General features: G+C 54.8%; 1 protein-coding gene across 1 annotated transcript; it reads right to left on the reverse strand.

Annotated features, from left to right (window-relative positions):
* Positions 1–661: 661 nt before the first annotated feature.
* On the reverse strand, positions 662–21,928 carry KCNJ5 (potassium inwardly rectifying channel subfamily J member 5). The gene is made up of 4 exons (XM_038535660.1): positions 21,755–21,928; positions 6,622–6,715; positions 4,975–5,923; positions 662–1,729 (listed from the first exon to the last, which is right to left on the reverse strand). The coding sequence occupies exons 3-4, from the start codon at positions 5,909–5,911 to the stop codon at positions 1,407–1,409; spliced, it is 1,260 nt and encodes a 419-aa protein (XP_038391588.1). The 5' UTR covers positions 5,912–5,923; positions 6,622–6,715; positions 21,755–21,928; the 3' UTR covers positions 662–1,406.
* Between the last annotated feature and the right edge of the window lie 2,374 nt (positions 21,929–24,302).

Consider the following 24,302-nt stretch of genomic DNA (forward strand, 5'->3'; position numbering starts at 1 on the left):
GCCGTGGGCCTGAGATCCCAGAGCCATCCCCTTGGCTCGGCCTTAACCTTGTGGTTTCCCTCCGGGAAGGTGCCACACGGCAAGCAGGCAAATGCTCCCGTTACCCAGGGCCGGCCGAGAGCTGTGGAAATCACCATCCTGTGGCTCACGATTCTGTGGAAACATCTGCGTCTCTCTCCAGGCCCGGGTCAGCTAATCAGGAGCCTGTGTGCGTCAACACATGCCACACCCGCCTCGCTGCAAGGCCGTCTACACCGCCTGCCCTCTCTTCTACACGTCTAGACTGGAACAGGAAAGCCCTCCGGAGGCACCCTCTTCACGGCTCTGCTCTGCTCTTGTCTTAAGGTGCCCGGGCTCCCCGAGTCTTGCACTGATCACCCTCACCCTGCGCCCCGGGGCCTCACCTGGGCTATCCAGGGCCCAGCCTGCGGGGAGGAGTCCTGGAGGCTTCACAGCTGGGTTTGGGGGCCCGGCCAGCCTGGGGGGGACCCCCCTGCTGGGCCTCACATGCACCTCCTGCAGACGGGGGCGCTGAGCCTGACCTCAGGTTCCCCTCGGCAATGATGGGTGATCATGCTTATTTTGAAAATTGAGCCGTTTGCTCTGTGTTTCTCCCCGCCCCGGGACAGGCTCATCCTGCACCCCCCCCCCCCCCCCCCGCCCCAGCTTCCTCCCTGGATCTCACCCCAGGCCGAGGCCGCCAGAGAGCCCTGGGGAAGGAGACGGGTCTTTTCAGAGTCTGGGGCCACCAGGACTGGACGGGAAGCGGTGCTGGGTCCCCCCTTGGCTGAGAGGGGGTGAGGGCCCCTGTGCTTGGGCGCGTTGCAGCCGGCTGCCTTCTGCGGGGCACCCCAGGGAGGCCTGGTGGGCTGCCCTTGACACGCAGGACACAGCAGAGGAGACAACATGCTCCGCAGATGACAACCGACCATTGACTAAGGGCCTTGTCGTCCCGAGCCGAGGGGAACCGCCCGCAGAATCTGCACCACAGCCCGCCACGGGCCTCGGGGTGGCAGGAATGAGGGGTGGGGGGAAGGTCCTCGACGTGTCAGCCCCCGGGGCGGGGGGCGGCTGGCAGCTGGAGGTGACCTGGCCGCTGGCAGAGGGAAGGGTGTGTGAAGACAGAGGTCGCCCTGTCACCGCCCCTGTGGGGACACCCATCCTGGCCGGGCCCTCAGCCGGCGCTGACACAAGTGGGGAGGGGCAGAGGCGGCAGGGCCACGGGGACCCAGGCAAAGGCCCCCCGCTCGGGGAGGCTGCAGGACCGATGCACTGTTCCTCCCTGCAGAGCCTGGCGGCCCCTGCGCCCCCACCCGGCTCGACCGGCACCCCCCTCCCGGCTCCAGCTCTGCCGCAGGCCCTGTGCCCACACAGGTCGTCCCGCGGGGGGCGGGGGGGCGCAGTGCTCACACCGAGCCCCTGTTCCCCCGGGCACCGCTCAGGCCCTCAGGCTCGTCCTCGCCCCCCTGCTCGGCCTGCGGGGCCGGCTCTGCGCCTGCACAGCCTCCCGGCAGGGGCGGGCTGGGGAGACTCGGGAGGAGCCGGCCTTCGCGCCTCATCTGGGCCAGCTCCCTGGCGCAGCAGCTGGGCGTGTTGGTCTCGTAGGTGTCGTGGAAGGTGTTGTAGTCCACCTCGTAGAAGCCCTTCTCCAGCGTGAGGACGGGCGTGAACCGGTGGCCCCAGAGCACCTCCGTATCCATGTAGGAGCTCCGCGCCTGGCAAGTCATGCCTGGGGAACAGAGGGCACGGGCGTTAGGGGGCCCAGCCGGCCGAGCGGCACCTGCCCCGCGTGGCTCCGCGGGCCTCCTGGAGCTCCGAGGTCGTGGAGGCCCCGGGGGGGGGGGGGGCTCGCCCCGCGGAGCCTGGGTGTGGTGCAGGCAGGAAAGTGGGAGCCAGCGCAAGACTCTAGGGTAGGTGCCTCGGGGCTGGGGTGGATGATTCTGGAATAGCTGGAGCCAGTGACCTGCTACCTGAGAAGGGCATTCGGGGTTGGGAGACTGAAATGCGACAGAGGCAGGAAAGGGGTTGGAACGAAGATAAATTCAGGGTGAGTGAACGTAGAGACGCTGCCGGTCTTGTGGGCCACACGCGGATTGTTTTGGGTAGACACGTGGGCAGAAGAGAAGCCTCTCCCTCTCCCTCTCTCCCTGTCCTGTCCTCTCTCTCCCTCCCTCACCCTCCCTTCCCTCTCTCCCTCTCTCTCTCCAACACCCCCCCCCCCCCCCAGACTGCTGCAGCTTGCTCCGGTGCCTCCATCCCCAGGCTGCTCAGCCCTTGCTCGCCTGTGTTATTTTTAGGTGTTGCTTCCTCTCCGGGGAGGAGAGCACTTTGTTTCTGGACGAGGAAGCCTCTGCGCCTGGGGTCACAGGGGAGCAGCTCGCTGATATTTAATCTTCAGGCCAAGGAAGGTCCTGCCTTGGGCCCTGGAATGGTGGAGAAGCCTGCGGCCTCTGTGGGCTCCATCAGCTGGGGCCTCACGCACACCAGACCCGGGTGCAAGGCTGCTTTCCGCCCAGCGCTCCAGAGCTGGGCACCCCAGTGCCCCCTCCCGGTGCAGCCTCCTCTGTGCTCCCGGTGCAGCCCCTTGGGTCGGCCCGTGTCACCAGCCATCAGAGGCCCAAGTGGGGCACCGACCACCTAGATAGATGTCTGAGGCCCGGGGGCTTAGGAAGGACAGCGGGATGGGTTCTTCATGGGAACCCCGGGGCTGCCCCCCAATCTGATTCACCCCTCGGGATGTGGCAGTGGGCCCCCTGTGTCCCCGGCACTCTCCTTCCCGCGGGTTGGGAAAGGAAAGAAGCCCCGGGAGGTGCCGGGCTCTGTGCTTTACGAGGGATGCCCCACTGCATCCTCTAATCCCCCCAGCGACAGGTGGGACGTGTGATGCAGGCTCCCTCGGGCGGCAGGTGCAGCGCCCAGCGCCCCGCGGGTTACGGCCGAGCCGTGCACGTCTCTGCTCGGTGAGTGTGGCCGCCAGGCCCCGACAGTTGTGGAGAGCAGAGGCGTGTCGGGGGTGCTCTCCTTCCTTCCCTCGCCTCCCAGGGGCTCCCCGCGGTCGTGGGGGCGGGCAGGAGGTCACCTAGACAGGCAGGTCACCTGCAGGCCACTTAGGGGAGGGACCAGCTCTGCTGGGTCGGCACCCGATCCCGCCACGGAAGCGGGCACTGGGAGGCACAACTCGCCTGCCTGTCCCCACATGTCTGCCGCGACCCCTCCTCCGTGGCCTCAGAGTGATGCTCTTGCCCCGCACCACGGGCAGCGAGCGCCCGCCGCAGGCTTCTTGCCTCCTGGCCGGGCTCGGTCCCCGGGGCTCTGTGGGCCGTCACCATATGCTGCTGGCCAGGCTCCCGCTCCCGGCAGATGGCCGAGCAGCCCCCTCCGTGCCAGTCCCCCCCCCCCAGGGCCTGTTTCACCCCCAGCCAGCTTCTGCAGGCTCCTTCTGAATGAGAAAGCTGGTGACGCCCCGTCGGAGGTTCCCACTCGGGAACCAGCTTCCCGAAAGGCGAGGGAAGGCTTGTTTGGCCATCCCTGTGCCAGGCCCCGGACTCTTGGGGGGGCAAAGCGATGTGCTACATGGAACTCTGGGCTTGGAAGGGCAAGACCGGAACGGGAACGCTTTCTGCTGGCGCGAAGCTGCATGAGGCAGCAGCCACTGCTAAATGGGATTGGAGGCTCCTACGCTGTGGTCCAAGGAATAGAAAAATATTTATCATGGGGCGCCCGGGTGGCGCAGCGGTTGAGCGCCTGCCTCTGGCTCAGGTCATGATTCTGGGGTCCCGGGATCGAGTCCCATGTCGGGCTCCCTGCATGGAGCCTGCTTCTCTCTCTGCCTGTGTCTCTGCCTCTCTCTCTCTGTTTCTTATGAATAAATTTTAAAAAAATCTTTTCTTAAAAAAGAAAAATATATATTGTTCTGAGCCCGAGTGAGTTTTATTTATTTATTTATTTTCCGACTGAGTTTTCTACAAGTGCTCAGTCTGCTGGGTGAAAAGAAAAGAGGGCGAGGGGAGAAAAAGGAATAAGAAGCAGGTGCGGGGTTCTGCTGGAGGGCTCCACGGCCCAGGGGGTCTGGCAGGGGTGCTAGGAATGGGGCCTCGGGCTCCCGCGGCTGTGGGCTCCCTGAGGCCCCGCACCAAAGCCTTGGCCTCTGAGGGCTGCCAGCTGCCTGTGGGAGCTGGGAGCTGGGAGCTGAGCAGGGAGGTGCCCGGCGGGCACATGTGGATACGGCTGTGCTGTTGGCCCGCCCCATGTTCACTCAGCCAGCCTTCCACAGGGAAGCCTAGGGACAGACTCCTCCAGGGGGGAGGCAGCCCGGAGACAGCTGCTCCCCCAGGCCCAGGGCATAGACATCTCTCCCAAAAGAGGATTCTGGGACTTTGGGAATCTTCGTTTTTGGGGAGTGCCTCACCCTGGCCTCTTCTCACTGAGCCATTCCCGGCCCATAAAGACGTCACAAGACCCTACTGTAAAGAAGCCTGAGCCCCCTGTTCAACCACATTTCTCAGAGTTAGCTGATCACAGAGCTCTTTTTGGGTAGACACATGCTCCAGGATGGGGTGAGAGCAGTGTAGCCTGTTGAAAGCAAGGGCCAGCTTTGGGGTCCCCCCACCTTCACAGGCATCCTAGCCCCATGACGGGCTCTTGGACAAAAGTCGATGAACAATTGCCTGCCTGGGTCTCTGTCCCTTTATCTGTAACGTAAGGAACATCATCTCACGGGAGGTAGGAAGGCATTAAATGAGATCTGATATGTTTGAAGTTTAGAACGATGCCGGGAAGCTGGGGGGGCTCAGTAGACATCAGCCGCTGGTACTACCCTGTCTTGAACAATAGCCCTCGGGTCTCAGTTAGGGGTTGGGCTGACTGAGAATCCCAGGACGCTCAGGCACCAACTTCCACCTGTTAGTCCCGGTGGCCTAAGCCTCCCAGGCATGTCGGAGGGTTCTGTGGCCCAAGGAGGATAAAATGTCTTACCTGTTGCCTCCACCATCCCTTCTAGAATGACCACGACTTCGAACTCCTCTTGATCCAGCTGGGCCCGAGACATCTCCCAGAAAGGGCTCTTCTCGTTGATCTCGTGGGAGATGATGAGTGGAGACACCAGGAAGAGACGGTCATCCCCAGTGTCGAAGCCCACGTTAATGTCCGTCTGGTTCAGGGGGATGAACTCCCCTTCTTTGGTCTGCCGGGACTTGATGAGTTTGGCGCGGATGGAGGCCTCCACGATGTGGGAGTTGCGGAGGTCGCCCACCCGGAACATGAGGCAGAGCTTCTCGTCCCGCATGGAGATGACTGCGTTGTTGGAAAACATGAGGGTCTCTGCTCTCTTCTTTGGCTGACTGATCTTGACAAACATGCAACCCACCATGAAGGCATTGACGATGGAGCCGAGGATGGCCTGGACCAACAGGAGTATGATGCCCTCTGGACACTTCTCTGTGATCACCCGAAAGCCATACCCGATGGTGGTTTCAGTCTCAATGGAGAACAGGAAGGCAGACACAAAGCCACTGAGGTTTTCAACACAAGGAATCCACTCTTGGTCGCCAACATGGTCTAGATCACCCCGGATGTAAGCAATCAGCCACCAGATGAAACCAAAGAACAGCCATGTGATGGTATAGACCATAGTGAAGACAAGCAGGTTGAAGCGCCATTTGAGGTCCACCAGGGTGGTGAAGAGGTCGCTCAGGTACCGGTAGGTCTCTTGCACGTTGCCATGGTGGACGTTGCACTTGCCACTCTTTTCCATGTAGCGCTGGCGGGGCTTCTTGCCTTCAGCCAGCAGGCGAGTGCGGTCTGTGGCAATGGGGATGTAATCGCGGGCCTGTTTGGGAATCTTCTTTGGGTCCCTGGGAGTGACTCCAATCTCCATATCCTGGTTCATAGCATTCCTAGAATCGCCAGCCATAGCTGGGATGCACTGAGGTAAGAAAGACACCATCAGTGAAGAAGACTGTGCTGATTCATAGAAGCACAAGACTTCCGGGTCATTCCTGCCTCTACTTCCAAAGGTCCCTCCTCTGGCACAGTGGACCCAAATGCAGAATTCTCAAGGGCAGGGACCATGTTTTCTTATATTATTTGCTTATGTCCCTGGCACCTACTATAGGTTCTAGCACATAAAAGCAGCTCATTAGTTGCTTGTTGAATGAATGAATGAATGAATGAATGAATGAATGAATAGTTGTTTGTTAAATGAGTAAATACATAGGTTCAAACTACGCATTGGGTTTTTAAGGATTTAAGAAATCTGGGAGCTATTTAAAGGATAATAATCACAACCATTTATGAAGTACCTGCATTATACACAGACGGTCCCTTGTGATCACAGCTACCGGTCGGAGGTGGAGCTTGTAGTCTCCAATAAGTTAACACTGTTTGCTTATGCATCACATTTATTTCTAGTAGCCTCTCCCCCTCCATCAGACTATAAGCTCCACAAGGGCACGATTGTGTCTGTTTTGTTCCCTCCCACATTCCAAATACCCAGAGGGGGGCCCAGAACATACTGTGTACTCAGAAAATACTTGTTGAACTAATGAATGAACAAATAAGAGAAAAGGTAAGAGTCCCAAAGAGGTAAATGGTTAAGTGATACCTGGGCCACCAAACACTTACCTGGAAGAGCTGCTGTCTGGATTCTTGCTCACGGGAAGCAGAGTCTGTGCTTTTTTCTTTTGATCTCCCTGTCTCCTTCCTTTATGTCTCAGATCTTAGCAGCAGACAGAAAGGAAAAGGCAGTGAGTGTCTGATTCACCATGTGGTCACTCCGACCGTCCGAGGGAGGGAGTCTGCGGCTGTCTGAGCGCTTACTCATATGACAGATCGCTGTGTGGACCCACCATGAAAAATCTTGACGCGGTAATTCCCTGCCCTCTGAAGCCCTGAGGTGGGCAAGATACTAACGCCCCTAAGGTTTTCGAAGGGCTGTAAACTTAGATGTGGAATCAAAACCAAACGAACGGAAAGCCAACCTCACAGATGCAGAGAACAGATCGGGGGTTGCCAGAGAGAGAGGGTGCACGGGGTGGGCGAAATGGGTCGGGGGGGGGTCAAAAAAGGTACAAACTTCTGGGAGTAAAATAAGTCCTGGGGATGACATGCACAGCACAGTGGGTATGGTTAATACTACCGTGTTTTACGTCTGAAGGCTGCCAGGAGAGTAGGTCCTCAACGTCTTCATCACAAGAAAGAAATTGTAATTATATCTGGTGACGGGTGTGAACTAAACTAATCGTGGTGATCATTTCACAACATATACGTATGTCGAATCATCATACACCTTAAACTAATACGTTATACGTCAGTTATCCCAATCAAGAATCTCGATTAAAAAAAATAATAACTTAAAAAAAAGGCTGCCCAACTTTATTTTTTTTTAAGATTTTTTTATTCATGAGAGACACAGAGAGAGGGAGAGGCAGAGACACAGGCAGAGGGAGAAGCAGGCTCCATGCACCGGGATCCCGACGTGGGACGCGATCCCGGGTCTCCAGGATCATGCCCTGGGCTGAAGGCGGTGCTAAACCACTGAGCCACCCGGGCTGCCCCCAATGTTTTGGAGCATATGTCACACTTTAAAGAAACACCCAGATACCAGTAATAATAGTCTGCTGTTTTTCTGACATTCTACTCACTCTCATTTCAAATACTTTAAGACTGTGGTGAAGCCGGGAAAGACCATGAGAATCTCCACAGCTGATAATTACAGCTTACATTTCTGAGCATTCACGGGCCCGGCGCTGTGCGAAGAAATTTATACCCATTAGCTCACTTATAATCCTCACAACAGAGCTATTAGATAAGAGCCGCTATTATTCCTCCAATTTTCAGGCAAAGACAATGAAGCTGAAGCAGTTAAGTGGCTGTGCTGGGGTTTGAGTTGAGGTTTATCTGGCTCCAGGCTGAGGTGTCACAGTGTCCCACCGTACAATGGCTTGCAGACTGCTCTGTGGTTCCTGCTTAGACTGATGAGCTGCTCGCTCCGGAAAGTTCTCTGAGCTTCTGATCCTGGGAGACTTCATCTCAGGGGACGCTATCACTCGGCCCTTCGTCTTGACAAGCAAGCTGGTCTTGGTTTTACAGCTACTCCGGTTCCCAGGAACAGTGCCCCTGACAGCGCCTCCCAGGCGAACGTTCTATAAACCACGGGGGACGATTTCACCCACCGTGGACAGTCGGATGATCCTGGCAGAACTTTTTCTTTGCTGTCTCGGTGGTTGTGGCAGTTTCAAGGTGACCTTTAAAATATCATACTGAAGGGTCATGAGAAGGGCTGTTTGTCTCAGCCATCCGTTGGCCCTTTCTCCCTGTGCACCTGCCCCCTGTGCTCTGCGCCCTCACTTGGCAGTTACAAAGATAAATGGAACGAGGGACGAAAGCCTTGGTGCTGCTTTTGCAGACTCCGCAGCATGATTTTGCTTTGCCCCCGGGTCAGGAGACTGTTTACTGAGAACCCACTCGGAGATGCCCATAAAGGTTGGGGGGATGCTGTAGTCCCAGTGCCCTGGGAACCTCTGGGGACCCCCGCTGGGGAGACCCAGGTAGGGGTCTGGTCCCGCCACTGACGTCGGACGGGGCAGGCACAGCGCTGGCGAGCGCGAGTCACTGGCTGGGGCGCCCGGGAAGACACGCTCTCCTGCCCTCAGCTCTTCCAGAGAATTAGCTTTTCTGCTGCTTTTCCGCACTGTTTCCTTCTTTATTTTTAAATGTACTTTCATAAGTTCTTGTAGGAGAAAGCCTCGCATTCTACTAGAAACAGAGAAAGGTTTTCCAGGACACCTCAGTCAGCATCTGAGGACCTTCCGCGTCCAGCAGACAGGGAAAGGAAAGGGTGCGATTCTGATTTGGTACTGGCACCGTCCTGCAAATGTGCTAGAATCATCGGCAGATGTTATTCCTTGCTCAGCCCGGGGTGAAATCTAGGTCCTAGCTCAGCCTCCAAGATACTTGTTCTGTGACCAAGGGAAAACAGTCTTACCTTTCTTTCCCTCAATTTATTCTGCTCTAAACCTCAGATAATACTTTCCACCAGTCCAGCTCTGGGGCCCATTATGAGGAGCTAGAGAAAGCCTATATGGATACAAACACAGACAGAAGTATAAGCAGAGGGGTGCCCAGGGGGCTCAGTGGTGGAGCATCTGCTTCAGCTCAGGACGTGATCCCGGGGTCCTGGGATCGAGTCCCACATCGGGCTCCGAGCATGGAGCCTGCTTCTCCCTCTGCCTGTGTCTCTGCCTCTCTCTCTCTGTGTCTCTCATGAATAAATAAATAAATAAATAAATAAATAAATAAATATAAAATATTTTTTTAAAAAAAGCATAAATGTAAAGGTATATTCATAAACTCTCCTTGAAGTGAAATTTAATGTAATACCCCATTAAGCCTCCATTTTAAGGACGAAGAAAGAAACATAGAGCATTAAGTCAAGTATCTGAGGCCCCAGGGGGCCGCTTGTAGGGCACGCATCAAGCTGACGGGTATGGGCCATCTCCTACCCACATTTCTTCCTGAGAGTGAGTGAAATGCCCACTCTAGAAATCCTGGCCTCCAATGCATGACCCCATAAAATCAAAAGAATTTTCAAGGACAATGGAGATGAGCTTTTTTGAATCAGATTTTCAAGATCTCTTCTGTCCATTTACGCACCCATTTGGCAAGCATTAGTTTAGGAAGTGCTATTGCCCAGAGCTGGAGATTAAGCAGAGAATGAGCCGGATGCAGACCCGGCCTCCCTGTAGTTTACAGTCTAGCACCATCCCCTTGAACCCCAGGGTCTGAGCAGAATCGCCTGTGGAACTATATGTTGCCCAATTGAATTTAAATTTTAAAAATGTCAAAAAAATATATTAATTAAAAAAAAAAAAAGAACTGCCTGTGGAGAGAGAGGCTCAGGGAAGGCTTTGGGCTGGAGGAGGTAAGCGGGTACGAGAGCTGCTCTCTGCAGGACTCAGGAAAGGCACTGACTTGAACAAATCCCATTAAAGCTCATCCAGCCTGGTGCTGCTACTCATCGCGAACCTTCTCCTGTGTCTGTGAATAGGAAGCTGTGCCCGGACATGATTAAAACTCTTGGGAAGACAGAGCCTGAAGTCCAGCAAAGTGGTTTGAACTCTGATATAAAAACACAAATGGAGAAAGAATCAAAAGAGGCAAAACCCAAGGAAGTTGTATTTCAGGTGATGCCTGAGTGGTTCTGACATCGTTTTAGTGGACCTCTGTATTAAGAACTCCCAACCTTCCCCCCAACCCCCGGCCACCTACACACAGTAAGGAAAGCTCTGTCATGGGGATGCCTTTTGTAGGAAGTCGGGAGCTGCGGATGCAGCATCTTGATAGAAACTGCATTTGGAAGTCAGCGGGGTTTCCCCAAGGGAGCACTGGGCTGGGAGTCCTTTTTTTTTTTTTTTTTTGAGAGAGATAGAGAGAGACATCCTGCGAGGGAGTCGGGAGGTGGCGCGGAAGGAGAGGGAAAGAGAGGATCTTAAGCAGGTTCCACACTCCATGCCCAGCACAGAGTCGGATGTGGGGCTCGATCTCACAACCCTGAGATCATGACCTGAGCCGAAATCAAAGAGTCTGATGCTCAACTGACTGAGCCACCCCGGCGCCCCTGGGAGTCTTGTTTCGGACTCAATTTCCCTACTGTGAAAACGAGGATAGCAGACATCCTTAATGATGTCTTCCTTTCTTTCTTATGCTGGGTCAGGAGATTTGGGATATGGGATGAGGTGGGAGGAAGTGCCATGGAGGAAGCTATATTCCTATCTCAGACTAGCTCTTTCTGGACTGTTCTAGATGAATCTATATGGCCGTATTGTTGGAATATGAAAACACTCCCTGGTGGTTGCCCCAGTGCCCCCAAGGACCTTCAAAGTAGCAGGAAGTAGTAAAGGTGTTATAAACGGAGGATGTGCCGGGTAGAGGGAAGGCACGAGCAGAAAGGCACCCCCCATATAAATTCCCAGTATATCCCCCCTGGACTTGGGGGTGGGATGCTCACTCCTAAGATGAGGCTGTGTCACGGCACAGCCCGCCTGGAAAGGGAGCCTATGGGGGGAGGGGGCGCAGCCAGACCTACTCAGATCAGCCCCAGGGGGGACTGGGCTTTCCCTGGAGCAGGAGGTGGGGAGCACCAGAGGAGTGAGATGCGGGGGAGAGGCTCTTTGCTAGCTGCGGACATGGAGGGGACCGCATGGCCCAGAATGTTGTGACCCTGGGCGCTGACAGCAGCCCCTCGTGACCGCCAGCAAGGACACAGGGACCTCAGTCCTATAATCACCGAGAACTAAGTTCTGCCGCAGATCCGGTTCCTGGATTTTAACCTTGTCGGACCCTGAGCAAAGGACAGTCGTGTCATGCCTGGGCTGCTAACTTGAGAACCCTGAGCCCAAAGCTGGGTGAGGTTTTAAGCCGTTAGTCTGGGGTCGTTTGCCTTGGCAGAAGCAAAGCCAGAATAGAAGGGGGACCGGGTAATCGACAGTTGGAGAGCTGACTCTGGGCTCAGGGCGCCAGCCTCCCATCGCACCTGGCGCTGAGGGACTTCGAGGAAAGCCACTGCTCTCAGCCTCAGTCACATTTTCTGCAAAATGGGGATGATGACCGTGGCCGCCAAGGAGGGCAGCCTGGAAGGCTGAATGACGAGGGCGCACGTGCTGTTCTCCCCCCGGCTCAGTTGCTGCTCGACGGCAGGAGAGGTTCCCCAATTCAGGAGTCACTGCGGCTCAGCATCCTGCTTCCAGGGCTGCAGTGACCCCCTGGGGGGGGCTGCCTTATTTTACGAAGACAGAAGCTGGGGGAGAGCTTAAATAAGTTGCCCACAGTCTCAGTGCTGCTGCAGGCACACTTTCTAGAACCTACAGTGGTTGCAAGGGCCGAGAAGCGCTGTTTGGAGAGGTGTACCCCGCTGGCTCCAGCCTCTGCGGGATCCCCAAGAGGCTGTGCCTGGAGAACTTTCTAAGAACTCTTTCCTGTGGCCCTTCACGGGGGCAAAGGCTGGCGGTTCTCCTGCAGGGTGACCTGCAGGGCCTGGGTCCTCTGCTCTCTCCTCCTGGGTTCCGAGGAGCCGCCTCCCTGGACCCCTGGTGGGAGAAGGACGAAGAAGAGGAGGGGAGGTGACCCAGACTGGGGAGCCGGTTGCAGAGGGGATCTGTGAGTCTGTGGGTGGGGGTGCATGTGCCTGGAGTGTGGGGTCAGGGTCCCCCCATGGTGTCCGGCACCACCCCAGCCACCCTCCCATTGCCGATCTCAGAATGAGACACAGGGGGGCTTTCCATGACCCCTTTTGCTCAGCAGTCTCTGAGGACAAAAGGTTGGAAGCTGCAGTTCTGGCCTCTGCCTTATAGTTTCCTGCGGCCACCGCAGCTGCCCTTCCCGACCGCAGAAATAGCGGCTGATACAGGCCCGGCTCCCAGCCCAGAAGCACCTGTCTGAGCCCCACTTCACCCAGGAGGGGTGGGCCGGTGGCCTCAGCCCCCCGGAACCTGTGCCCAAATAATGCTGATGGGCTGGCTCCTGCCAGGGGGCGAGTCCTGGCTTCCTCGCTTTCAAAATTACCATCCTTTAGAAAACAACACACCTTATAGTGCATTCTGAGGTCTAATGGCAGAGGAGCTCAGGAGTAAGAAATCTTTAAGAACCCATTAGGAATTTTATTTTCAAGCCCAATTATTTTGCAGGTATTTGTTCCTATCAACTTAGCTGGGAACCTAGTCCTTAATTCCTGGATGTTTTGTGGTTTTATTTTTTGAACCCAAGTTCAAAAACTATCTGGGTGATAGCATGTGCGATATTAGGTGTGAAAGCCCTTTGAAAACTGTAACACGCAGATTCTATCCCTTCCTTCTTTCCTTCTTTCTTTCCTTCCTTCCTTCCTTCCTTCCTTCCTTCCTTCCTTCCTTCCTTCCTTCCTTCCTTCCTTCCTTCTGTCCTCCTTCCCTCCTCCTTTCCTCCAATTGGTTAAACCCTCCCTGAACAGTCACTGCAAGTTTGCGCTCCCCTGGGCCCTGGGAGCAGAAGGACCTAAATCAGCACTTCACCAGCTCTCTTGTGCTTTCCAATCACAGAGAACTTGTTAAAATGCAGATTCTGATTCGGCTGGTCTGGAGCCTCCAAGGAGCTCCCAGCCATGTTAATGCCACTGCCCTCTTGGGGTCTCTAGGCTTCTCCACCCTGGGTGTACATTGTAATCAGCCAGGAGCTGGACCCCATGCTGATGCCTATGGGTCCCACGCCCAGAGAACCTGATCCCAGGGGGTTCTAACAGCACCTGCTATCGGGGATGCTGCTGTATTTTCTGCCCTCGAGGAATCACTGTCTGGTGGGCAACACCGGCAAACAATGAATGCCGTGCAGAGAGACGAAGACAGAGTTCTTAATTTGGCTTTGCCAGGGTGAGTGAGGAAGGGTCAGGAAAGACTGGGTGGGAAAGGTCCATGGTGGGTGAGCCCGCTTGCCATGGGATGCTCAAGTACTGAGCACCCGTTGGGTGCCACCTCTGTGCCAGGTGACTTTAATGCAGTCGCATTTAGTACTCAAATAGGCCTGCCTCTGAGGTGATTCATCCTCAGCCCCCAGAGACCATCAGTGGTTCTGAGCTTCAGTGGGGATCAGGCCCTGAAATACCCGGCCCAGGAGACCGCCAGAAGGATGCACGTCTGGTCTGTGCCGTGAAACCAGCTTCATGATTTGCTGCCATCCTGCCTGATGTGCCCAGGCTGCCCAGAGCCCCTTCCCTTCTCCTCCCTTGGGGGCTGAGCCTTCCATCCTCCCTCCTGCTTGCCTTCAGAGCACCTCCTGCTCTGGCTTTCAGCTGCCCCTTGACTTCTCCTGACAACGGCAACATCTGCCCCCCACAGGTCCCTAAATTGTCCCCAGGAGGCAGGATGTCCACGTGTCCCAGTTGACATGTTCAGGTGTAGTCCCCAAGTGCCTCCTCTACTCCCAGAGATGTCTGTGTTTGGACCACACGGCCCCTTGCAAGGAAGAGACCACGAGCCAGCAGTCAGGGATTCCACTGAGCGGGATTCTCCTTCATCTAAAGTGTGTCTGCCTCTGCCAGGAGGGGGGACAGCACCTGAACGGTGTGGTTGAGTGGGGCGGGCATGCTGTGGTAACCGGAACCTGGACCCCAGGAGGTTGGGACCAACCTATGCTGCCTACCAAGCTCAGTGAGCAGAGGCGCTGGACTGGCTTCTCCCAACGCACTCTGTGACATGCTCCTTATGTTGGTCGTGTACAGATAATGTAGTTTCTCCTTTTTTTTTTTTTTTTTTTTTGGTTGTTTGAATATAAGCTCTTGTTAGACCTTCATTTCCAGATTTTCAATAGAGGAGAAGATTTTAAAAGATATCATCCTCCTTATTCTGGGTAAAGCAATTGTTGAGCACAGAAGGACAATCAAGTCCAGAGCATGAAACAGACTGTGATCTTGGTTCTGAATTATAATCCTGACTTTTCCTGGCCTCATATCTCGCCCTGAGTTACACATTACCGTGTAGGTCCCTACCCTGGGTCTCTTTCCTACGTCAGAAATGGACATATCCAAGGGAATCGTAATGTTAATGCAATAGCTCCCATAGTTTCCAGAAAATTCTACCCTCCCGAACAGCAGTAGTATGATGCATTTGGTTCTCTAGCCTGAATTGTTCCAGGCTAAGACCAGCTATGATGCCTGAAATAAACCAGTATTATTATTATTATATGGAATTTTGATGGAATGATAATAGTAATTGGTATCTCTGTCGACGCTCTTTCAGAACTCTTGGGTTGGCTCATGAGGACCCTATAATACTAATCCCCCTTCTAGTTGGAGAGCTGTGGCTGACCCAGAGCACAGAAATGCTGGTTAGCTCACTCCTAAGATGATGACACCGTAGACATAGCAACAACGAATGTGAAGTTTTATAATATAAACACTGAAAAATGTAACCATAGGCCTAACAGGTGGCCTTGACTTTTCTGGGTATGCCATGAAAGGGGCCAGTCATTGCCACCAGGGGCACCAGAGGTGAGCCTGGGGCCTTCAGAACCTTGGGCAGCCCAGACATGAGAAGATAATTAGCTGCTCATTCAAATTGCATCCTTGGAGGCTTTGGCACCATAATTCTAAGGATGTAATAAAACCTCATGCATTATTCTTTGGTATCTGCAGAGAAACATGTACTCTATTAGAAGTGCTGCAGACTAATCCCGTGCTCACTTTGTCATTAAAGAAACAAAAATACTGACACTTCACAATAGAGATAAAAAGCAAAGAGAGAAGGATTAAATGGTGTTTCACTCAAGGGTTTTTTTTTTTTTTTTCGTTCTTTCTTTTTTTTTAGGAAGACAGGGTTCTCATCTGAAACGGGAGCCAAGAGATCTGCCATTTGCTGGTGGAGTTCAGTTCTTTGGAGAAAAGACAGAGACAAAAAAGATCATTTTGATGGTATTTAAAAGGTCTATTTGAGTATACTTAAGTGAGTCCAAATATATCCAGCAATTTTTAAAAGGGCGAAATTAGGCCTAATTCAGAGTATGGAATATAGATTTGAAAGTCTTAATCGTGCCATGAGTACCTTTCCAGCAATTTAACATTTCACAGGTACCTAATTATTGAGCAGTGCCTCTATGGAGCAAGCCTGGGAGCCTGTGACTGAGGTTCCCAACTTGAGCGGCTCTCATTTGCTTAAGATGGAATATTTCATGGCCTTCCCGGGCAGGCTGCTGTGGGCCTCTCGAGGGGTCCTGACATACTGGCCACAGTCCCAATTCCCCCACCCAGCACCCACCCCCCACCGCCCCGCTGCAGATGATGCATGAAAAATCATGAATAAAAGGGCACGAAAATCAAATTAGTCCACTTTCCATTTTCCCCACATTTGTATCTGTCCAGCCAGTACTTTTCCTTCTGAAGCCCGCTATCTCTTTGAAAGTGAGCAGCACAGTTATAATACATTCTCTTCATTGTAACCCTGCACCGTGAGTATGTATTCTGCATTAAATAATAAAGGAGATTAATAATTAAATCAAAATGAAAAACCACTTGTTTCCTGTCCACAGCCCAGGGGACAGATTTCCTGGGCTGGTGCCAATTTATCAATGATGATTAGAGAATAGGAGGTAGGAGAGGTACAGAGAAGACAGCAACGAGAAAGCAGGGCCGTGGGAATACGAATGTACTTATGTACAAGTGAAGAAGATGGGATGGTGATAGGAAGTGAGTGAATGGTGAGCAAAGACCGGAGAAACAGGCCACGGCAGGTAAAATCCCCATAATTAGTGTTGAAACCTATAGGGGGCTCCCCGTACACCAGGTTGCGTTCTAAATGCTCTACACGTATTAAGTCATTTTTGGTCATTTCAGAAAAAGTCTTTGACGAAAGTGCAAAAGGGATTCAATGAAGGAAAGAACCCTCTTTACAACAAATGACACCAGAACAATGTGCTATTCAAATCAAAAAAAAAAAAAATGCACTTGACTAAGTCTTAAACCTTATACAAAATTTAACTCAAAATGAATCATACGCTTAAATGTACATGATACACCTATACAACTTTTAGGGGGAAAAAAGCCTGGGGGAAACTTCAAGATCTAAGGCAGGCGAGAATTCTTAGACTTGACACCAAAAACGTCATGTATAAGAGGAAACACTTATAAATTGGACCTCATCGAAATTAAAAGCGTTTGCTGAAAAACAGACCCTGTTACAGGAAAAGCAAACCACGTATAGGACAAGGCTTCGTACCTCGCATCCATATGGAACTCTCGAGATCCAACAGTACGACAACCCAACTAAAAAATGGGTGTCAGACGTGAAAAGATATTTAGCTGAAGAAAATATAGGGAGAGCAAAGGCGCTCATGGAGAGATGGTCAATACCAACAGCATTTTCCCTAATGCAAAACCACGACCAGATACCCTGTACACCTACCAGAACGGCTACCATAAAAAACAGGGGCAACCCCACACATTGGCAAGGCTGTACAGGGAAAGGATCCCTCCTGCATTGTTGATGGGAATTTAAGACAATGCGTCAGCTTCTTAAAGAACTAAACATTTAATTACCATGTGAACCATCAATTGCACTTCTGGGCACTTGTCCCAAAGAAATGGAAACTTATGTTCATGCAAAAACCTGTATACACGTCTTTAGAGTAGCTTTAATCATAAGAGCCTCAACCTGGAAACCACCCAGACATCCTTTAAAGGGTAAATGGTCAAACAAATTCAGCAGCCACACTGAAATATCACACACACACACACACACACATGCACACGCACACACAGACGCAGAGGGGCGCACACGCTCTTGGATGGATCTCCAGGGAATCATACTGATTGAAAAACTAAAAGGTTATATACCGTGTGATGCTATTTATATAACACTCTTGAGCTGACAAACACTATAGAGATGAGAGCGGATTCATGGCTGCCCGGGCATGAGGGAGACGTGAGACGGGGGGTGCTCTGGGATAGCCCAGGTTAGCTGGTTGGCATAACCTTTGTCAGGGACTTTTGGACCCGGGCACCTGTGGGATCTGTTATCCCTGCTAGATGACCAGCTTCTTGGAGCACAGGGGCAATACCTCATCCCTGTTGCCCTTAGGACTTTCTTCCTGGCCCGACTGAGCATCGAGCGCTCAAAAGCACCATCTTGGGAGGGACAGACTCTGAGGACAAAATGCACAGAACACATGCCCCCGATGGCATGTCCCTGCTGTATTTTCCTCACCCTCCTCTTCCTTTATGGGCAGAAAGAAATAATGCAGGACGATGGCATCGGCGCCCACCTGGTATTAAGGTAAGGAGCCCATCATGTGGAAGAGGATGTGGGGATGAGCAGCACCTCCAGCCTCAAAGCACCAAGTCACAGGGGATAAGAAGGAGAATCTGAAAGCTTGCCATCATCTCTCCTTCCCTCCCTCTCTATTTATTTCCCTTTGACTCCCCAACCCGAGGCCCCCAGCCTCCCCAGCCACCATATGGGTTGACCCCTGGTGACCACGAAGTGCTGTTGCCACCTGACACACTGGTGAGATGATCCCCGACCTTTGCCCCTCAGCCTGCTCCGGTCTGGAATGATAATGGATGGAACTTAACATTGACGCACCAGCCAGGATCTCCAGGGTCATGTGTTAAAGGTTTGGCTCTGACATTTAACTTAACACGGTCGTTGGCAAGGGTTGCTGCCGTCCGGGGCTCTGTGGCCTAGAATAGCTCACTTATCAGAATGTCAAGGTAGGAGGAACTAGATAAGCTTGGGGCACTGGCAGGGGCCATGTGCATCTCTCAGCAGTCGGGGTCTCGGAAGGGCCGGCGTCCCATCTGTTTTAAAATAATCCCAGAGAAAGCCACCCACAAGGCTCTTAGACAAATACATTCAGGTATTTTTTTTTTTTTTCCCAAATGCCTCACTGCAATCCTTTGTGTTTGAACTCCTGTGCTGCTCATCCTGTCTTGAAGAGAAACAGAAAAACTCCATGGCTGACAACTGTCTCGATAGACATGTGACGATGGACCCTCGCCTAGACACGCTGGCAGCTCTCAGTGGCCTGTCTGTAGCTCAGACACAGTGAAAATTTGAATCTAAAAATGGCTCCTTCCAACCACCTAATGGATTCCTCCATTCTCTCCCTGGTACTCCCACCCCCAGCTGAAATGTTCAATCAGTTTTGCCCAGAAAATGTTAGCTTTGGCACTCAGGCTCCGAGGTGGAAAGCATAACCTTGCCTGAATGACCACGTTCCAGGGTTTTCAAAAATTTTTTTTTGGGGGGGGGGGATTTCAAAAATTAATCATTCCTGGCACACGCTATGTGATCAAAGAAGTGGCTGTTGCACAGATTTGAAAACAAGAAACAGAGGTCGAGGGATGCCTGGGTGGCTCAGTGGTTGAGCCTCTGCCTTCATGGACCCGGGATCGAGTCCCGCATCGGGCTCCCCGCAGGGAGCCTGCTTCTCCCTCTGCCTGTGTCTCTGCCTCTCTCTGTGTGTCTCTCATGGATAAATAAATAAAATCTTAATAAAAAAAAAAGGAAAAGGAAAAGGAAAAGAAAAAGAGGTCGATGCCATTTACAAGTACGGGAGGGCTCACTCCACCCATTTGTGGCTTTGACCACAGAAGGCATGAGAACTAGGTCATTCTCGGAGCAGATGGGAAGCGGCGAAGGGGCGCTCTAGTTGTGCCGTCTCCACTGGGGGGTTAACTCCATCACGGGTGATGAGAGCGGTGCTAGAGACCGGGGGTCCCGAACCCCCGGCTGAGACACCCAGGCAGGCACTTGCAGAAAGCCTGCCAAGGGGATCGGGCCACGCAGCCCGCTGGGGACCGAGGGGCAGAGAGAGCATCTGTGACTGGGCCACACTCAGGTTTCTGCTGGGCCCACTGGGGAAGAGCTTGGCTCTGTCGAGGATGTATGTGGACTTGGGGTGGGGTGGGGGTACCCACGAGAGACTTCTCCCAGGGGAAGCCCAGGGACATTTGACCTCATCCTCAGAGGAAGGCCAGCTTCCAGACCTACTCTTTGCTCCCAGGTCGGCCTGTCCCCTGCTCGGCTGGGTGCAGTTCATTCATTCTCTGTTTCACACAGGGGAGCTACTTCCAGAAGAGACATGGCCTGCCAGGCCTACCAGCAGGTGATCGTGGCTTTTGGAGAGGCCTGGAGAAGGCAGTCCAAGTGGTCCCCTCTCTGCCGGAGAGCTAGATAGGGTATCTAGAACATGCCGAGGGAACGTAAGGAGCATGTACTTCCCCACAACGTGCAGACAAGACGAGATATTTCCCCCTTTTGGTGGGGGCCCTGGTGCTGTTCTGATCATCTAGGCTGTTGTCATAATTTATTAGCAACCTCATAATTAATAAACGGAGCTGGGCAAAGTCATGAACACTCCATAAATGCCCCCAACATATTCCTTCCAAGGTAAAAGAATGTTGTCTTCTTCTAGCCTTAGGCTAGAAGTCTCTGCTCAGTGAACTTAATTTCAGATTGTTTTGGGTCCATGGATGGGATGGGGGGGCGTGATGAGGTGAGGTTGGTGGAGGGGCGGGAGGAAGAGTGGGAAAAGCAGTGGATGGAAGAAGAAGAAGCAATCCGGCCACATACACAACATGCCCGACATCACACAGTCGGTCCCCAATGAATGACAGGTCCTTAATATTATTGCCAAGAGGCACGTACCCTGCCACCCCCACTAAGCAGAGTGAGGCCATCTCGGGGCAGATCAATAGTGTAAAATCCCAGGCCACCTGACAAAGCTATGGTGTCAGAGCCGAACCCGAGGGCCTCCTCCCTCTGACTCCCATGCCATCCACCCTGCTTGGTGCCTCCATCAGATTCCAGGGCGCCCTGGGGGCTCATTCAGCCAGCTGATGGGATTTCCACCTGGCTTTGAGGAAAAGGCACAGATTTGGGGAAGGTTTGGGGAAGGTTGGCACCCATTTCAGGGTTGGTGTTTAACGGCAGGGAGAGTCTGGCTTTGAAGTCAGAGGTCAAGGATTTGGAGGGTAACACTCTGCCCTTAGTCCTGCTCCCAGCTCTAAAGCTGTGGTCTCCTGGGAAAGCGGGTGGATGACCTCCACCCCGCAGGACTGGCGTCCAGGTGAACTCCTATGAGTGCGTCTGGCTCAGTCCTTGGTTCCATAAATACGAGCTGTTTCTCACTGCCTCCCTCCCACAAGGAAAGGTGCTCTGTGGACCCGAGAGCCCGAGGATTCCAGGATGCATGGCTGAGTGGTGAAAAAAAGGTACGTCTAGGAATCAGACCCAGGTGAGAATCTCGCTCGTAAGCTGTGTACCGCCTGGAAGTTCCACAGCCTCACCAAGCTGCTGCTGCTCAGCTGTAGGACAAAGATGCAAACATCTGTTCCGTTAAAAGGATCAAAAAGAGAGCAAAGCACTTGGCACACTCTGACCCAGAGCAAACATCCAGGCGCCTGTTGATCTCCTGGTGGTTGAAGGGGCTCTCAGGACGGGGCCTGGGCCAGCCTTACTGGCCCGTGCTCAGGCTAGCCCTGGGACTTTGGGGGCCACACCTGGCCCGACGAGCTGGTGCTGACCTGGGGCCCGCTCCACGGTCCTGGGAGGGGCTGTCCCTGTTTGACGGGAAGCACAGAGGCTTCCCCAGGGAGACACACGGATTCGGATTGGGATTCGGGGAGAAGGGAGTGATGATGGCCTTCCCTCTTCTCTGTCCCTGCTCTTGCGGCCAGCACTCCTGGCCTTTCTGAGCAGTTGGAAAGATGTTTAAAGAGAGCTAGGGAGGCGTGCAGGAAGTGACCGGGGGCAAGGAGGGCAGAAATAGCAAGGCCGTGGTTCCAATTTGGCCGGACTTAAAAGAAAAGCGAGAGTTAAGCCGAGGGTCAGAGGCTCTGAGGGAGCTGGCACCCCAGCCCAGCCAACTACACCCCCATTTGAAGGCGGAGCTGCCGCCCCAGGGGGGTGATGCCCGGTCCCCCACCGCCTGGGCCTCCCGCGTGCCAGGTGGGGTGGCCTGGGTCCCCCGGCCCTGCTCCAGCACCGCCCCGCACTGTTTACAGCCCCGCGAAGGCTGGACTCCAGCGCCCAGGACACCTGCGGGCTCTGGGGAGCTCACATTTCCTGGCTGAACTTTAAACCCGCGCCGAGCCCTCCGCTGTCCCCGCGGCTCCCAAAGTGGCAGGTGCCTGGCCAGAGCGAGCTGCCGGGGATCCTGGGCACCTGGAGAGGGCACGTGCTGCCCTGCAGGCCGGGGAGCTGGGGAGAAAGGGAAGAAGGAGAAGAAGGCAACTTACTTGCTGAGATCGGAGCCTCCAAGTCCCCCTGATGCTAACTTCGGGGCCTCCCTCAGAGGCGGCGCCCTCGAGGGGACTCTGCGGCCCCGGCCATGACCACAGCCCCCGAGTCTGCCCGGAGCTCCTCCCGGCGCGGCCCGGCCAGAGGCTTCTAAGCCATCCTGCCCCCTCCTCCCTCCCTCCCTCCCTCCCGAGCGCCAGGCTCGCTCGCTCCCCCTCTCCCTCCCGCCTCCTCCCGCCTCCTCCCGCCTCCTCCCCTCCGCCCTCTCCTCTCTCCCCGTCCCCCTCCCCGTCGGCCCCAGTACAAGCGAGTCTGTGTAATAACGTGTAAGAACCCACTTAAAGGGCCGGGCGCAGGCGGGAGGGGCGGGGCGGGGCGGGCTGCCCGGGCGCCCGGGATGCGCGGGCTCGGAATGAACGGGGTCCCCGGGGGCCGGGAGCGGGGCGGGGGCAGAGGGACCCGAGGGGACCCGGGGGCGGGCTCCCAGGGCGTCCCGAATGAATGGGGTTCCCTGGGGGAGGGGGAGAGGGGACCCGAGGGAGGGGCGGCGCCACTCCCCTCCCTCGAGCCTCCTCCTTGCGACAACCGGGCTGGTGGTGCTGGGGGCGCACCTGGCCGGGCAGAAGCGAAGGACGGAGATCTGTGCAAGCGTACGTGTGCGCGTGTGAGAGCGCCCGCGTGTGTGCGCGTGCACCTGTGTCTGCGTGGGCGCCCGCGTGTGCATGTGTGAGCTCCCGCGTGTGTGTGGGCGTGCACCTGTGTCTGCGTGACTGCCTGTGTGTGCATGTGTGAGCTTCCGCGTGTGCATGTGTGAACGCCCACGTGTGTGTGTGCGCATGCACCTGTGTCTGTGTGGGCCCCCACCTGTGCATGTGTGAGCTCCCGCGTGTGCGTGTGTGGGCATGTACCTGTGTCTGCGTGGGCACCTGCGTGTGCATGTGTGAGCTCCCGCGTGTGCGTGTGTGGGCATGCACCTGTGTCTGCGTAGGTGCCCACGTGTGCATGTGTGAGCTCCCACGTGTGTGTGTGGGCGTGCAACTGTGTCTGCGTGAGTGCCTATGTGTGCATGTGTGAACACCCACGTGTGCATGTGTGGGCATGCACCTGTGTCTGCATGGGCACCTGCGTGTGTATGTGTGAGCTCCCGCGTGTGCATGTGTGAACACTCGCGTGTGTGTGGGGGCATACACCGGTGTCTGCGTGAACACCCAGGTGTGCATGTGTGAGCGCTCGTATGTGCGTGTGTGGGCGTGCACCGGTGTCTGCGTGAGCACCCGCGTGTGCATGTGTGCCAGCGCACGTGTTTAGTGGGTGCGGTGGAGCAGAAGGAAAGAAGGAAGAACCTAGAAGACAGAGATCTGGGAGGAGAGAGGCGGATGGGCTGCTGGTGACTCTGCTGCTGCCCATGCGGGTCCAGAGGCAGGAGACTCATGTGCCGCTCCCTGACCACCGCCCCCTACCCACGGTCCCATCCATCCCCACCCCAGCTGCCCCCTGCCCACCCCATCAGCCCTCCTCCCCGCCCCATCCACCCCCTGGTTGCCCTCTCCAGCCTGGTGACCTTGGGTGGGGAAGGAAAAGTGAGAAATGCTCCCTGGGCTCAAATAAGACCCCGGGGCCTGGGGCCTCCGGGCCCAGAGCCGCAGGAAAGTGAGCGCAGGCCCAGGCCAGGAGAGCAGCTGCCTTCGTCCCCTTAGGCTTCCTCCCTCCCTGCCTGAGGACACAGGATTGCCTGCCTCTTGGCCTCTCCTGGTCCTGGGAGCTGGGGCCAGGCTGCGCACCTGGGGCCCCTGCAGAGAGAGGCCTGCAGCCAGGGGAGGGGTGAGAGTGGGGTGGGGGACTGCTCCGAGGGCCAGCTCTCCGGGTTCAACACCCCTGCTGGGGCTGGGGCTCCAAGAGAGTGTCTCCTGTCTCCCCACAGGCCACCTGATCCAGTGTGTGGGACCCGCGTCCATGAGGCTGTAGGCTCCCTAGGGCAGTGACTGTGCCTGTCCCCTCTGCTGTTGCCTCAGCACCTAGCGTGCATGCTCTGTGAATGTTTATCGAGTGGACACTGTCAACAACAGGAAACTTGGTTCATTAAATTACAAGAAGACACAGGTTGTCACTGGCACTGCGGTGCATGGAGCCTGGCCTCTCCTGTAAGAGCAGCAACATGGCGGCCTCATGGAAGCTTGGTCTCCTGAGGGCAACCCCGGGGCTCCTGTTGCCTCCCAGGGCATTGCACACGCAGCCCCTTACCCAGGTTAGAGCACATAGGGTTCCTGCTGGGGTTTGCGCCCTGGACCCCCCTCCTCTCTCTCCATCGAGGGGTCAGCTGTTCATGTGGCTGCAATCAGCCCGAAGTAGGAAATCTCTAAGGCCCCTTAGGAGATTTAGCCTGTCTTCCTGCTCATCCATTACATGTTGATCTAATGGTTTAACACTCTGAGAAGAAAGTTCTTAATTCCTTAATTTCCTAGCTCCTGGGAGAAGCCTGGACTGTGTGGCTCTGGTGTGGACGACCTGCATCATACGCATTTACCGAGCCTGTGACGGGCTCCGTCC

The sequence above is a fragment of the Canis lupus genome, chromosome 5 (genome assembly GCF_011100685.1).
Source record: "Canis lupus familiaris isolate Mischka breed German Shepherd chromosome 5, alternate assembly UU_Cfam_GSD_1.0, whole genome shotgun sequence".
Lineage (NCBI taxonomy): Eukaryota > Metazoa > Chordata > Mammalia > Carnivora > Canidae > Canis > Canis lupus.